At 35.7% G+C, this 15,488-nt stretch overlaps 1 protein-coding gene across 6 annotated transcripts in view; it reads right to left on the bottom strand.

The window, feature by feature from the left end:
* The window catches only part of CENPC (centromere protein C), a 91,605-nt gene that overhangs the window by 40,290 nt on the left and 35,827 nt on the right, over nucleotides 1-15,488 (bottom strand). For 5 of the 6 annotated variants that reach the window (XR_004482574.2, XM_049709510.1, XM_049709509.1 and 2 more), the window contains exons 8-9: nucleotides 13,805-14,415; nucleotides 307-498 (exon numbers count right to left, since the gene is read on the bottom strand). Coding sequence is in view for 5 of the 6 variants with exons in the window: in XM_049709510.1 (XP_049565467.1) it covers nucleotides 307-498; nucleotides 13,805-14,415 (803 nt within the window). In the remaining variant the exon portion in view is untranslated. The remainder of the gene's footprint in view (nucleotides 1-306; nucleotides 499-13,804; nucleotides 14,416-15,488) is intronic. The other variant, XM_033425562.2, reaches the window with a different exon arrangement.

Here is a 15,488-nt window from a genome sequence, read left to right as displayed (position 1 = left end):
TTTCTCAATTACCCATCACTGAATGAATTATATATCTATATTGTTGATCTTCCTCCAGTAGAATGTAAGTCCTAAAAGAGCAGCAATTTTTCATTTTTGGTTTTATTCTTCCACAGCTGTATCCCTATATCTAGAATACTGTATATGATAAAGCCTCATAAATATCTTTATAATTAATTGATTTAATATTTCTATTGATAATCCAATTTAAATTTTTCCTCATGAGATTTTTCTCAAGAGAATGGGAGTATAAATCAAACATAGAGGCTCTTATAGAATGAACATAATTTAAATAAAAATACTTACTCTGCTCTGATTTTACCACCCACCAATTAGATGGATGTCTGGAAATTCTTCGACTTCTTGTGACAGTTGAAGTCAATTCTTCAGGTACAATTTTGTTCTTCTTGGACCCATCTGAAAAACGCTTCTTTTTGTGTTCCTTATCTTTTTTCTGATTCTCTGCATGAGGAACATTGGTGCTACCTTTCTTGCTTCCTAAAATAAAGAATAAAAACAATTCAAAATCTACTGCACCAAAGAATATTCAGAAAACCAGAGCAGATTATAAAAAAAAACCTCTCAATTACAGGAACTTCTTAAATTTATTCTGTGGGCTTCTTTTCATCTCTATTTTTTAAAAGTCACATGTTCTCAATAAAATCTACAACTTTCTCTCAGTTAAATGCAAACTTTTCACATCGCATGATAACTAACATATACTCCTGAATCAAAAAAAAAAGTATACTCTGAAAAGGAAAAATGAAATATATGACTCCTTCCACTACTAAAGTCCCCTGTAAAAAAAGGTTAACTACTGCTTTTCTTTTTTAAAATAATTCATGATTTTTGTCAATCTAATTCATGGAAGAGAATAGTTTAAGGAAGTTTTCAATAAAGAGATCTTTCCTATATGAAGGAAAAAAGATTGTTTCTTTAAACAGAATTTAAAGAGGAAAAATAATTTTTAAAACAATGAATATGGCAAGCAATAAAAAGCTAATGAAAAGGTTTGGCATCAATAGTAACTTCATTTTACTACACAAGCAGGTAGATAAGAAAAGATCTAAGAAAAGGGACAGATAAATTCTAGTTTTGTTTTTGAGACTGACAACCAGGAAGAAGGGGAAATCAGAGAAATAGAAGCTATTTTAATACAAATATTGCATCTAAAAGATGTACAACCACCAAAATGAGTTTAAAAATGGAAATTTTCTTTTTTTCAGAAGATTTAAAACATTAGATGTTAGTAGATGTAATGAAAAATTTTCTTGACCAATGAGTAGATCAAGAAACTAGGATTTTTGAGTTTCTGACACAAAGATTTCTATGAGATCCAAAGAAGGAGTTAAAATCATAGCAAGTAGGAAACTCACAGAGTAAATGAACTGCATAAAAGTATATAAGACCAGGGGCAGTGGCCAAGATGGTGGAATAGGAAGACCCTGAGCTCACCTCCTCCCACAGGCACACTAAAATTACAACTATTTACAGAGCAACTATTGATGAGAACAATGTGAAGGCTAGCAGAAAAGACCTCCCACAACAAAAGATATAAAGAAGGAACCACAATAAGACAGGTAGAGATAAGACAGAGTCAAGACCCAGGGTGGGCAACCTACAAACAGGAGGATAATTACAATTGCATGGTTCTTTCCAGGTAGCCACAGGTCTGAGCCCCACACTGGGCTCCCCTGACTAGGGTTCCTGTACCAGGAAGACAAGCCCCCCAAAATGTTTGGCTTTGAAGGCCAGTGAGGCTTACTTTCACAAGAACCTGAGGGCTACAGGAAATACATACTCCACTCTTAACAGGCAAAGGCACTGTAATTAAAATGGCAAAATCTCAAATACTCCAAGGCCCAGGGCAGAAGCAGTAATTTGAAAGAAGCCTGTGTCAGAATCACCCGCTGATCTTGGAGACCCTCCCAGAGAGGCAGGAGGCAACTGGAGCTACCCTGGGGACACAGACACTGGTTGCAGTCATTTTGGTGAACTTGTTATATCACAAGGACACTGCTGTCAGCAAGCACAATTTTGGAATCCTCTCTCTAGCTTATTAGTGCCAGAACCCAGATCCTCCCACCCGCTGGTTGGCACTGGTCCTGGGATGCCCGAGGCCAAGAAGCTAGCCTAGTGGGGACCCAGCCTTACTCACCAGTGAGCCAGCACTATCCCCTGGACTCCTGGGACCCCACAGCCAACCACCAGGATTCAGCCCTACCCACCGTCAGGCTGACACCAGCTCAAGGAATACCAGGGCTCTACAGCCAAATATCCCAGGACCCAGCTCTGCTCACCAGTGAATGTACACCAGCTCCAGGACACCCTGGGCCTCATAGCCACCCATGTCAGGAACAGGTCCTGCCCACCAGCAGACAACATCAACCCCAGGAACCACCTCCCCAGGCCACAGCCCCACACACCAGCAGGCCAACAGTAGCTCCAAGACCGCCAGCACCACACCCAGCTACCCCAGGACCTGGCTCCGCCCACCAGCAGCCAGCAGCCTCCACATTATGCAGGGCCAGAAAACCAACCAGATGGGGGCAAGCCTGCCTACCAGTGCACCCACAGTAATCAATCTGCCACAACTGAAGGGCCAACTCAGCCCACACAGGGCACCCCTAGAGCATATAGCTTTGATGACCAGAGGGCAGGTCACTGCTGGGCACCCACTGGACATCTCATAAGGAAGGCCACTTCCCCAAGATTGGAACTGTAACCAACCTACTAAACACATAGAAATAAAAAGAGAATTAGGCAAAATGAGGTGACAGAGGAATATGTTCCAAACAAAGGAACAAGATAAAGCCCTAGAAGAGCTAAATGAAATGAAGTTAACCCTTTACCCAATAAAAAGTTCAAGATAATGATCTTAATAAAGATGCTCAAAGAACTAGGGAGAATGGATGAACACAGTGAGAAATTAGAAGTTTCTAACAAAGACTTAGAAATTATAAAGAAGAACCAAACAGAGCTGAAGAAATACAATAACTAAAACTAAAAATACACTGGAAGGAATCAACAGCCGATTAGATGCTACAGAGGTATGGATCAGTGAACTGGAAGACAGAGTAGTGGAAATCATTCAAGCTGAAGAGAAAAAATAAAAAGAAATGAGGACAGTTTAAGAGATATGTGGGACAACAACATCAAGTGTACTACCACTCACATTATAAAGGTCCCAGAAAAAGAGAGAGAAAAGGGGCGGAGAACATATTTGAAGACATAATAACTGAAAAGTTCCCTAATGAGGTAAAAGAAACAAATGGTCAGGTTCAGGAAGCACAGAGAGTCCCAAACCAGATCAACCCAAAGAAGACCACAGTAACACACAATGAAATTAAAATGGCATATGACCCAGCAATCCCACTCCTGGGCATACACCCAAACAATTATAGTTTAATTAGAAAAGATACATGATACATGAACCCCTATGTTCATAGCAGCACTATTTACAATAGCCAAGGCATGGAAACAACCTAAATGTTCACTGAAAGATGAATGGATAAAGAACATGTTATATGTATACAGAATAGAATATTAGTCATAAAAAAGAATGAAATAATGCCATCTGCAGCAACATGGATGGACCTAGAGATTATCATACTAAGTGAAGTCAGAAAGAGAAAGACAAATACCGTATATCACTTCTATGTGAATCTAAAATACAACACAAATGAACATATCTATGAAACAGAAATAGACTCACAGACATAGAGAACAGACTTGTGGCTGACAAGAGGGAGGGGGAGTGGGGAGGGAAGGACTGGGAACTTGGGATTAGCAGATGCAAACTATTACTATTACACAAACTATTAAACTATTACACAGGATGGATAAACAAGGTCCTACTGTATAGCACAGGGAACTATATTCAATATCCTGTGATAAACCATAATAGAAAAGAATATGAAAAGAATGTATATATGTATAACTGACTCACTTTGCTGTACAGCAGAAATTAACACAACACTGTAAATCAACTATACGTCAATAAATTTTTTAGAAAAACAAGTTAAAATGGCCAAAAAAAAAAAAGATTAAAAAGAGAATATTAAGAGCAGCAAGGGAAAAGCAACTAGTTACATACAAGGGCACTTCCATAAGGCTACTGGCTGACTTTTCAGCAGAAATTCTGCAGACCAGAAGGGAGTAGCACAATATATTTAAAGTGACAAAAGGGAAAAAACCTATAAACAAGATTATCCGGCAAGGCTATCATTCAGATTTGAAAGAGAGAGCAAAAGTTTTATCGACAAGCAAAATCTAAAAGAGTTCAGCACCATGAAACCAGGTTTATAAAAAGTGTTAAAGGAACTTTAAGTAGAAAAGGCCACAACTAGGAATATAAAAATCATGAAAGGAAAAATCTCATTGGTAAAGGCAAATATACAGGAAAGGTAGTAGATCAACCACTTATAAACTTAGTAGAAAGGTTAAAGGACAAAAGTAGTAAGTCGTCTATATCCATAACGTAGTTATGGGATAGTAGTTAAAGGATAAATAAAACATGATATATATACGATGTCAAAAAATTTTAAGCACGGTAAATACAGGGTAAAATGCAGGGTTGTTAAAATGCATTCAAACTTAAGAGATCAGCAACTTAAAATAATCATGTAATACATATAGATTGCTATATATAAATTCCATGTTAACCACAAGCCAAAAAGCCATAACAGACATATACACAAAAAGGAAAAAAGAATCCAAACATAACACTAAAGGTAGACATCAAATCACAAGGGAAGAGAGCAAAAGAAGGAACAAAAAATAACTACAAAACTATTAACAAAATGGCAACAAATAAATAACTATTAATAATTAAGTGTAAATAGACTAAATGCTCCAGTCAAAAGAAATAAGAGTGACTGAAAAATAAGACCCATATAGATGCTACCTACAAGAGACTCACTTCAGATCTAAAGACACACACAGACTGAAAGTGAGGGAATGGAAAAAGGTGTTCCATGCAAATCAAAAGGAAGCTGGGGTAGCAATACTTATTTCAGACAAAACAGACTTTAAAACAAAAACTCTAACAAGAAACAAAGGACATTATATAATGGTTAAGGGATCAATCCAAGGAGAAGATATAACAATTGTAAATATATATGCATCCAACATTGGAGCACTTAAATATATAAAGCAAATACTAACAGATATAAAGGGAGAAACTGATAGTAAAAATAAGAGTAGGAAAGTGTAAACCCCACTTACATCAATGGACAGATCATCCAGACAGAAAATCAACAAGAAAACACTGGCCTTAAACGACATATTAAATCGGATGGAATTAAAAGATATATACAGAACATTCCATCCAAATTTTGCGTGCCCATGGAACATTCTGCAGGATGGATCACACGGTAGGCCACAAAACAAGTCTCAGTAAACGTAAGAAGACTGCAATCATATTAAGCAACATTTCTGACCACAGCACTATGAGACTAGAAAACAAGTATAAAAACACAAACATGTGGAGGGAATATGGAAGAAAATAAATAAGGGAGGGAAACTAAGAGGTACAAAGTTCCAGCTGCAAATAAATGAGTCATGGGTATGAAACATATGGTGTTGGAATATAATCAATAACTATGTAACATCTTTGTATGGTGACAGATCTTAACTAGATGTGTCATGTCAATCAGCTTGAAATGTATAGAAATACTGAATCACTATGTTGTGTGACAAGAACTAACACAGTGTTGTAGTCAATTATACTTCAAAAACAAATAATCTCATAGAAAAATACATCAGATCTGTGGTTATCAGAGGTTGTAGGGGTGGAAGGAGAATTGTATGAAGGCAATCAAAAGGTACAAACTTCCAATTATAACAAATAATTACTAGAAATGTAATGTACAACATGATAAATATAATTAATACTGCTGTACATTATGTATGACAGTTGTTAAGAGAATAAATCCAAAGAGTTCTCATCACAAGGAAAATAATTTTTTTCCACTTCCTTAATTCTATATCTGTATGAAATGACAGATGTTCACTAAGCTTACTGTGGTAATCATTTCATGATGTATGTAAGTGAAATCATTATGCTATATACTTTAAACTTATATAGTGTTGTATGTCAATGATATCTCAATAAAACTGGAAGAAAAAAAACAAAAAACAAACAGAAAATAGTATATAAGGCCAACAGAGTAGGCATATATAACCACATAATTAAGTATTAAATTATACAGAATAAAAAGAAGAAAGGACAGCATAATAGGGGTTGAAATCTGGACATACAAGACTAGAGCTATCACTAAGAAGGTAAATTTGGGGAACTAATTCAGACAGAGTTGATATCTAATGCAAAGAAAAAATGTTCTCAAGGTATGAATGTAAAGGAAGAACAGAAGGAAAACTATTAAACTTGGGAAATATAGAGACCGTCATCAAAATTTATAGATGAAATGAGAAAAAGTAATCAATAAAAAGATAGAGAAGGCAATCAAACAAAGAACATGGAGAACCAGAATATTACAGTATCAGAAGTTAGCTGGTGCTGAATTAGGCTAGAATGAAAACTACATCTTAGTCATCTTTATTACCTATAACATATAACATTATGTCTGGTACACAGGCTCTCAATAAATACGCATTAAAATAATGAATTCAGGTTGAAGCCTATATTTCACTAGGCAGTGATACTGGCAAAACTGCTACCCAGCATGAGCTATTTTAGATACTATCTAAATTTTGATACTCAAAATGTGGTTCACAAAAAAAAAATGTGGTTCACAAACCAGCTATACCAGCATCACCTGGAATAGACTGTTTACAAATACGGACTCTTGGGTCCCACCCCAGACCTACTAAATCAGTTTATTAATCAGTATTTTAACAAGACCCTCAGTGAATTCAAATGCACATGCAAATATGAAAAGCACTGTTCTAGGTGCTTTAGTCATTCTCCCAGTTAAATTTGACTGGGGAGTAGAGGGATAAAGGATAAAATGAGCCAAATTCTGTCATGAATTTGAATCTCTAAGGAGAGCAGTATCACTCTCTGATTCTACTTTAAGAATAAGTTACAGAATTTGGCAGTACTTTAAATTTGGGATAAAATACTGATAAAAGAGAACTGATTCATGCTTATAAGGTATATTCACCTTAATTATACTGAACCAGGCACAAAAATTTTAATTAAAAAAAGAAAATAATCTATTTTACCAATATTATGCTTAATAGTATCAACCAATACTTTCGAAGTGATGATAATGGAAGACATTAGAAGAGTTACCACAAAGTAAACCTTGTCAGTAAATAAGATCTTTTAGGGAGTAGATATAGAAAATAATAAAGAGTCAATTTACAAAACACTAAAGCAAGAATGAGAACTTTCAACATGGTTGACAGTGATTAGTAGTTTAAGGAATTATTTGTACAACAGCAAGAATCCTCACTGATGAGCATCATTTTCCAGCCCCTCTCCAATCTCATCTCTATTCTCCAACTTCTTTTCTTCTATTTCTTCCCTTCTTGTTCCTCCCTTACGCTTCTCAAAAATATCCTCAGGAACTGCTCTAACAAGTGAGAGGTGCTTATGATGACAGAGATTATTGTCCATGTTCATGAATTGACTCAAACACTAATGTGAATAATGATTTAAAGCAAAAGAATGTGAGGGGGAAAATGTTATCATCAAAGATTTATTCAGACAGTGATATAGGAAAAAAAAATCTTACAAAGTAAAAAACAAACCAATTAAGAACATCATTTCAGAATCCAGTTCCAGATCAGGAAAGGTTAAAAACTGAATGACAACAAATTTAGAAAACTGATAAAAAAGGAACACATACAGGAAATAAAGCTGATATATGAAACAGCTGGTAATGTGAAGAGAGGTGACTTAGAACTGAGGAGACATATGTCATAAGCAGGGAAACAACCAGAAAAGAGGTGACTACTGTAGAAAATTTTGTATATTTATATGTACAGGAATAGGATTCTGAAGGTGGGCATTTTTAAATAAACACAGCAAAAATATTCATTCAAAATAGAGTAATACTTCTGTCACTATTGATAATATATTCCAGTGACCCACAGAAATGCTAAGGCTAAGATACGGGGGCTATTTTAGGAATAGGACAGATATAGTCCCTGTTCTCATGGAGCTCTCAGTCCAGACTCTAGAGTACAAGACAAATTCAGCAAGTAATTATATGTCTGAAAATGAAGAGTGCTATTAGAGCAAATATAGGAACATACCAGGTTGAGGGATAATTATCAAGTAAAGTGATATTTAAATCGAGTACAAAGTTTGGTAAGGAACCCAGAGTATATTTAGGAAAAATTTTCTGAGTAAAAGGAAGAGGGCTTCCCTGGTGGCACAGTGGTTAAGAATCCGCCTGCCAATGCAGGGGACATGGGTTCGAGCCCTGGTCTGGGAAGATCCCACATGCCACGGAGCAACTAAACCCGTGCGCCAGCACTACTGAGCCTGCGCTCTAGACCCCGCGAGCCACAACTACTGAAGCCCATGCACCTAGAGCCTGTGCTCCGCAACAAAAAGCCACGGCAGTGAGAAGCCCATGCACCGCAACAAAGAGTAGCCCCCGTTCGCCGCAACTAGAGAAAGCGCGTGCGCAGCAACAAAGACCCAGTGCAGCCAAAAATAAATTAATTAATTAATTTTAAAAAAAAAAAGGAAGGGCGTATTTAAAGGCCCACTTGTGAAAGTGGTCTGTTCATGGAACTGGAAAAATTTCATTATAAAGCAACCCAGGAGATGAATCTGGAGAGGAAGAGAAAAGTGAGAGGGTATATGCATAAACTGCTACAATACTCTAAGAAATAAATTACTCTAGTTTCGCTAAGGGGAGTAGCAGGAGGAATGGAGAGAAATAACAGATTTGAAAGCTACTTAGGAAGAAATCAAAAGACTTACTGACTTATATGGTTTGCTAGGTAAAGAAAACAGGAGCTAAAGATGAATCAGATTTCTTTCTTGAGCTAATAGATTTATTATGGCTCCATTTTATGAAGACACTGAAAACGAGAGGAGGAAGAAGTTTGGAGGAATTTAGTTTCCAGCATGTTCAGCTTGAGAAGCCTGTGAGACAACAAAAGTAGAAAAGTTAATTTGCTCAATCCAGGTCATCAGTTTAGGCATTACGAGAGTATGTCAAGTGCTTGTGAACTAAAGGAAAATTATCCTCAGAGTAAAATATCTTTGGAATTAAATTATCTCAATATTTTTAGTCTTTGAAAACTGATGTGGTTGGCAGAATAACAGCCTCCTAAAGATGCACCCACCCTAATCACAAAATCTGTGAAAATATTATCTTACCTGGCAAGAGACTTTAGAGATATGATTAAGGTTATAAACCTTAAAATAGTGAGATTATGCTGGATTATCCAGGTTGGCCCAATCTAATGACATGTATCCCTAAAAGCTGTGGTAAGAGGGAGAGAGATGGGATGATGGAAGAGAGGCAAGAGAAATTTGAAACAATAAAAAGGCTGGCATTGCGGGTTTTGAGGATGTGAAAGGGGAGCCATAATTTAAGGAACATAGGTGATTTCAAGAAGGTAGAAAAAGCAAGGAAACAGATCCTCTCCTAGAGCCACCAAAAAGGAACAAAAAACCTTGTCAACACCTGGATTTTGCCCCAGTAAATTCCATTTCAGACTCCTGACTCACAGAACGGTAAGATAATAAATGTGTGCTGTTTTAAGCCACTAAGTATGTAGTAAGTTGTTATGAGAGCAAAAGGAAATTAATACAGAATGCTATATTCACTAATGAACCTAGATAAGAAAAATTTAATATACATGAAAATTAGTGTACAATATATAGCAAGTACTCAATAAGTCTTTAACAATAGTTTCAGAGAGTATCTTGCAAGTACACTTTCTTGATGTAATGTTTTTTCCTAAGAAATTATAGATAAATCAAAATTTTGTACCTTCAAATTTTGTGAATTCATATTCTACTTAAAGAACTAGTAAGAAAACTGCTTTCTTGTAATGTTAACTATCACCTTCAGTTTAGTCAGATTCTCCATGTTGTATTTCCTTAAAATGAACAACTGCTAACAAGAAACTGAAATAAGCAAAAAAATAAAGAATAATTCCAATAAAAAAGATGTGGTGCATGTCTGACATTTATAAGAGGGCCACAAAATAGGTCACTTTTCCTTCTATTCTAAGCAGAATTTTTCAAATATGCAAAGGCACATACAGGCAAAATTGAAGTCTGACAACTATTATTTCAGGTGATATAAAGTCTATGTTATAGACTATACAAAAAGAAAGCTAAAATAACTGAGTGGTAACTATATTAAAGTGGAATTTTTTAAATTAAAAACTAGCTTAAATATTGTGCTTTAATATACTTTCTCTTCCCTCTATATACACAACAGAGTATAGTATATTTAGAACCTGCAGGCGCAAAAACATTTTTGGTCAAGAAAATTTCCCCATTAAATAACAGTTTTTCCATTTGAACATCAAAAACGTTTTCACTTATTTCAAAACTTCTTGATACAGCTGAGAAAATATGGGCTCTATATTGGGACAGATCCTGGACCAATATTTAACTTCTTTTGAGTGTTATCTCCTACCATATAGGATTGTTGAGAAGGATTAAATTATATTATGCACACATGAAGTGCAATTACATTTGGTAAGTGTTTTCTATTCCATTAACTATTCTGGAGAAAATTCTTTCTGTAAAAAATACCTTTTCTCTCTATTACTTAAAAAGTGATATATTTCAACACACATTTATGATAAAAACTCTCCAGAAAGTGGGCATAAAGGGAACATTCCTCAACATAACAAAGGCCATATATGACAAACCCACAGCCAACACCATACTCAACAGTGAAAAGCTGAAAGCACTTCCTCTAAAATCAGGAACGAGACAAGGATGCCAATTCTCACCACTTTTATTCAACACAGCTTTGGAAGTCTTAGCCACAGCAATCAGGAAACAAAAAGAAATAAAAGGAATCCAAATTGGAAAGAAAGAAAGAAAACTGTCACTGTCTGCAGATGACATGATACTATATATAGAAAATCCTAAAGATGCTACCAGAAAACTACTAGAGCCAATCAATGAATTCAGTAAAGTTGCAGAATACAAAATTAAAACACAAATCTGTTGCATTTCTATACATTAACAACAAAAGATCAGAAAGAGAAATTAAGGAAACTATCCCATTTACCATTGCATCAAAAAGAATAAAATACCTAGGAATAAACCACCTAAGGAGGCAGAAGACCTGTACTCCAAAAACTATAAGATGCTGACGAAAGAAATCGAAGATGACACAAACAGATGGAAAGATATACCATGTTCTTGGATTGGAAGAATCAGTATTGTCAAAATGACTATCCTACCCAAGGCAATCTACAGAGTCAATGCAATCCCTAACAAATTACCAATGGCATTTTTCACAGAACCAGAATAAAAAATTTTACAATTTGTATGGAAACACAGAAGACCCCGAATAGCCAAAGCAACCTTGAGAAAGAAAAACAGAGCTGGAGGAATCAGGCTCCTTGACTTCAGACTATACTACAAAGCTATAGTAATCAAAACAGTATGGTACTGGAACAAAAACAGACATACAGACCAATGGAACAAGACAAAAATCCCAGAAATAAACCCAGCACCTATGGTCAATTAATTTTACAAAGGAGGCAAGGATATACAATAGAGAAAAGACAATCTCTTCAATAAGTGGTGCTGGGAAAACTTGTCAGCCACAGATAGAGAATGTTCTAATTTCATTCTTTTAACACTATACACAAAAATAAACTCAAATGGATTACAGACCTAAATGTAAGACTGGATACTATGAAACTCCTAGAGGAAAACATAGGCAGGACACTCTTTGACATAAATCACAGCAATATCTTTTTGGATCCACCTCCTAGAGTAATGAAAATAAAAACAAAAATAAACAAATAGGACCTAATTAAACTTAAAAGCTTTTGCACAGTAAAGGAAACCATAAACAAAACAAAAAGACAACCCAAAGAATGGGAGAAAATATTTCCCCATTGGAAATATTTGGTTGGAAACGAAGCAACCAACAAGAGATTAATCTCCAAAATATACAAACACTTCATGAAGCTCAGTATCAAAAAAACAAACAACTTCAATCAAAAAATGGGCAGAAGATCTAAACAGACGTTTCTCCAAGGAAGATATACAGATGGCCAAGAGGCACATGAAAAGATGTTCAACACTGTTAATTATTAGAGAAATGCAAATCAAAACTACAATGAGGTATCACCTCACACCAGTCTGAATGGCCATCATCAAAAAGTCTACAAATAGCAAATGCTGGAGAGGGTGTGGAGGAAAAGGAACCCTCCTACCCTGTTGGTGGGAATGTAAATTGGTGCAGCCACTGTGGAGTACAGTATGGAAGTTCCTTAAAAAACTAAAGAGAGCAATTATACTCCGATAAAGATGCTAAAAAAAAACTAAAGATAGCGTTACCATTATGATCTGCAATCCCACTCTTGGGCATATATCCAGAGAAAACTGTAATTGGAAAAGATACATGCACCCCAATGTTCACTGCAGCACTATTTACTATAGCCAAGACATGGAAGCAACCTAAATGTCCATCCACAGATGAATGGATAAAGAAGGTGTGATGTATAATGTGTGTGTGTGGTGTGTGTGTGTGTATATATACACACACACACATACACACTGTGGAATATTACTCAGCCATAAAAAAAGAATGAAACAATGCCATTTGCAGCAACATGGATGGACCTAGAGAATATCATACTCAGCGAAGTAAGCCAGACAAAGACAAATATCATATAATGTCCCTTATATGTGGATCTACCAAAAAAAAAAAAAAAGATACAAATGAACTTATTTTCAAAACAGAAATAGACTCACAGACATACAAAACAAACTTATGGTTACCAAAGGGGAAAGGTGGGGGGAAGGGCGGATAAATTAGGAGTTTAGAATTAACATATACACACTACTATATATGAAATAGATAACCAACAAGTACCTATTATATAGCACAGGGAACTATACTCAATATTTTGTAATAACCTATAAGGGAAAAGAACATGAAAAAGAATATATGTGTGTGTGTGTGTGTGTGCATGTATAACTGATTCACTTTGCTGTACATCTGAAACACAACTATACTTCAATTTAAAAAAGTGATACAAAAAGCACAAATTGATCTTTTCTTCATGATAGTGTCACCATTACAAATCTCAATCACTATACAGTGATGACATAAGGAGAGTGGCCATATTTCAGGTTTGACAGGACAATCCCAGTTTATGCTTACTGTCCTGACATCCTCTCCCATTCTCAAATGTCCCAGTTTGGATAATAAATAAATAATGAGTAAATAATGGAATAGAAGAGTATTAACTTTTATCTACAAGAACTAGCCCCACTAGCTTAATTTTTTCCCAATTTATATTTTAATAAGCCTCAAGAATATATGATGCTGTCTTATTTGTGTTCTGGTAACTACCTGGTTTACTAAGCCTTTCTTTACCTTTTACTTTTCCCTTTATATATGCTGCCATTTTAGAAGCTACACAAAAGTCAAGTGACCTGGAGTTGACCTGGAGTTGAATTATATGTAAAATAAAGAGATTCTAGAAAAGAGTTTGTAGGCTTTTGAGGCTCTGTATAGATTTACGTTTACTTTGCCTACTTCCCAAAGCTTAAATAGGAGTATCACAAAAACACAAAGTGGTAGAATAATATTCTACCACTTTACATTACATATAAATACTCACGTTATAAGTATTTATACATATAAATATAAATACTTACCCAGAGGTAGCAACTGTTTTTTGGAAGTGTGAACACTTATCTCTTCACCCTCGTCCATATTTCGGTCTGAATTTCTTTGGAACCTGTCTTGGGCAATATGTGATATATTTATATTTTTACCTTTAGATTGTTCCATGTCAACTTGTTCTTCAACTACACTGGCCTTAAATTTTGTTCCCCGTTTTTGTTTTATAGTCCTTTTGTTTCCAGATGATTTTTTTGCATTCTCAGAATACATTTCATATTTTGAAGATTTACAATTATTTTCCATTTCATCTGTCAAAGCACAACTCCCACCCAGTATTTTTTGTTCAGAGGACTGAGATTTCTCTACTGGGTGAGCTTTACCAGGATGTTTGCCACTTTTCAAACTTGTAGATGATACACTGTCATGTTTTTCTCTTGACTTCTTCCTTTGAAGGAGTACAGTGCTCTCAGCAGGAGATACTGTGCATTGTTTCAGAGGCCCAGTCTTCCTTGGTATAGTAATCCATGGTTGATTGGCAAAACTTTTATCTGATTCATCAATTATAAATTCATCTTCTAATAACTTCATATTATTTGCAGGAGATAAATGAGGTGGAGCAGTTGCTATATGCCTAACAACAGAACTAAAACAGAATGTTACAATAAATAATAGCTCAAAAAGTAAAGCTTTTACCTTTGCTTTAAAGAGCAGTTCACATGTCCCCTCCATTTTTCCTTCCCCATTAAAATCCTTCCTGGGACTTCCCTGGTGGTCCAGTGGTTAAGGATCCGCCTTTTAACGCAGGGGATGTGGGTTCGATCCCTGGTCAGGAAACTAACATCTCACATGCCATGGGGCAATTAAGCCTGCAGGCCACAACTACTGAGCCCATGTGCTGCAACTACTGAGCCCGCACGCCACAACTAGAGAGAAGCCCATGCACCACAATGAGGAGCCCGTGCACCACAACGGAAGATCCCATGTGCCGCAACTAAGACCCAACGCAGCCAAATATAAGTAAATAAATATTTTTTTTAAAAAACCTTCCCTCCTTTTACATTTCTATAATATCTGAGCATACTCATTTATTACACTAATGGGATCATAGAAATTTAGAGCTGGAAGGAATCTCTACTGCATCAACTAATTTGACATTCCCCTATTCATTACATACATTAAACAGATAAAACCCAGAGATGTATAAATATAGCCCAGATACATTGACTTACAGTACAAAAATGCATGCCATTATTATATATAATGTTATATTTTGTTTATATGGATGTTTCTTGGGGCCTGAATCCCTTAACATCCCTTAACAAGATTATTTCTGAGATACCTTCTAGTCTAATAGTCTAATAAAACACTACAAAATTACAGACTAAATTACATGATGTAAAAATTCACTCCAAGTTGGATAATTCACACATTTTCATACGTGTTTTAATACTGTAAGCAGAGTATAGAAATAAATGAAGTGTATCTAGAAAGGTAAGCACACTGGGCTTACACAGCATCTCTTCCAATTAGTTGGAAAAATTTTCTAAAAAAGGATGGAATTATTCAAAAGATGGTAATCTGATGGAGTCATTTTGCATTTCCCTCCTTTTTATGACAACAGCTTTGAGCAAACCACATATTGGAGTGAATATGCAAAAATAAACACCTAGGGTAAACATCCAAATTCCAAAGCCAGCATATACACTCCTGTTTCTG

Source organism: Orcinus orca, chromosome 4, assembly GCF_937001465.1.
Source record: "Orcinus orca chromosome 4, mOrcOrc1.1, whole genome shotgun sequence".
NCBI lineage: Eukaryota > Metazoa > Chordata > Mammalia > Artiodactyla > Delphinidae > Orcinus > Orcinus orca.
Note: the sequence above shows the minus strand (reverse complement) of the source record. Positions and strands in the feature narration are given on the sequence as shown.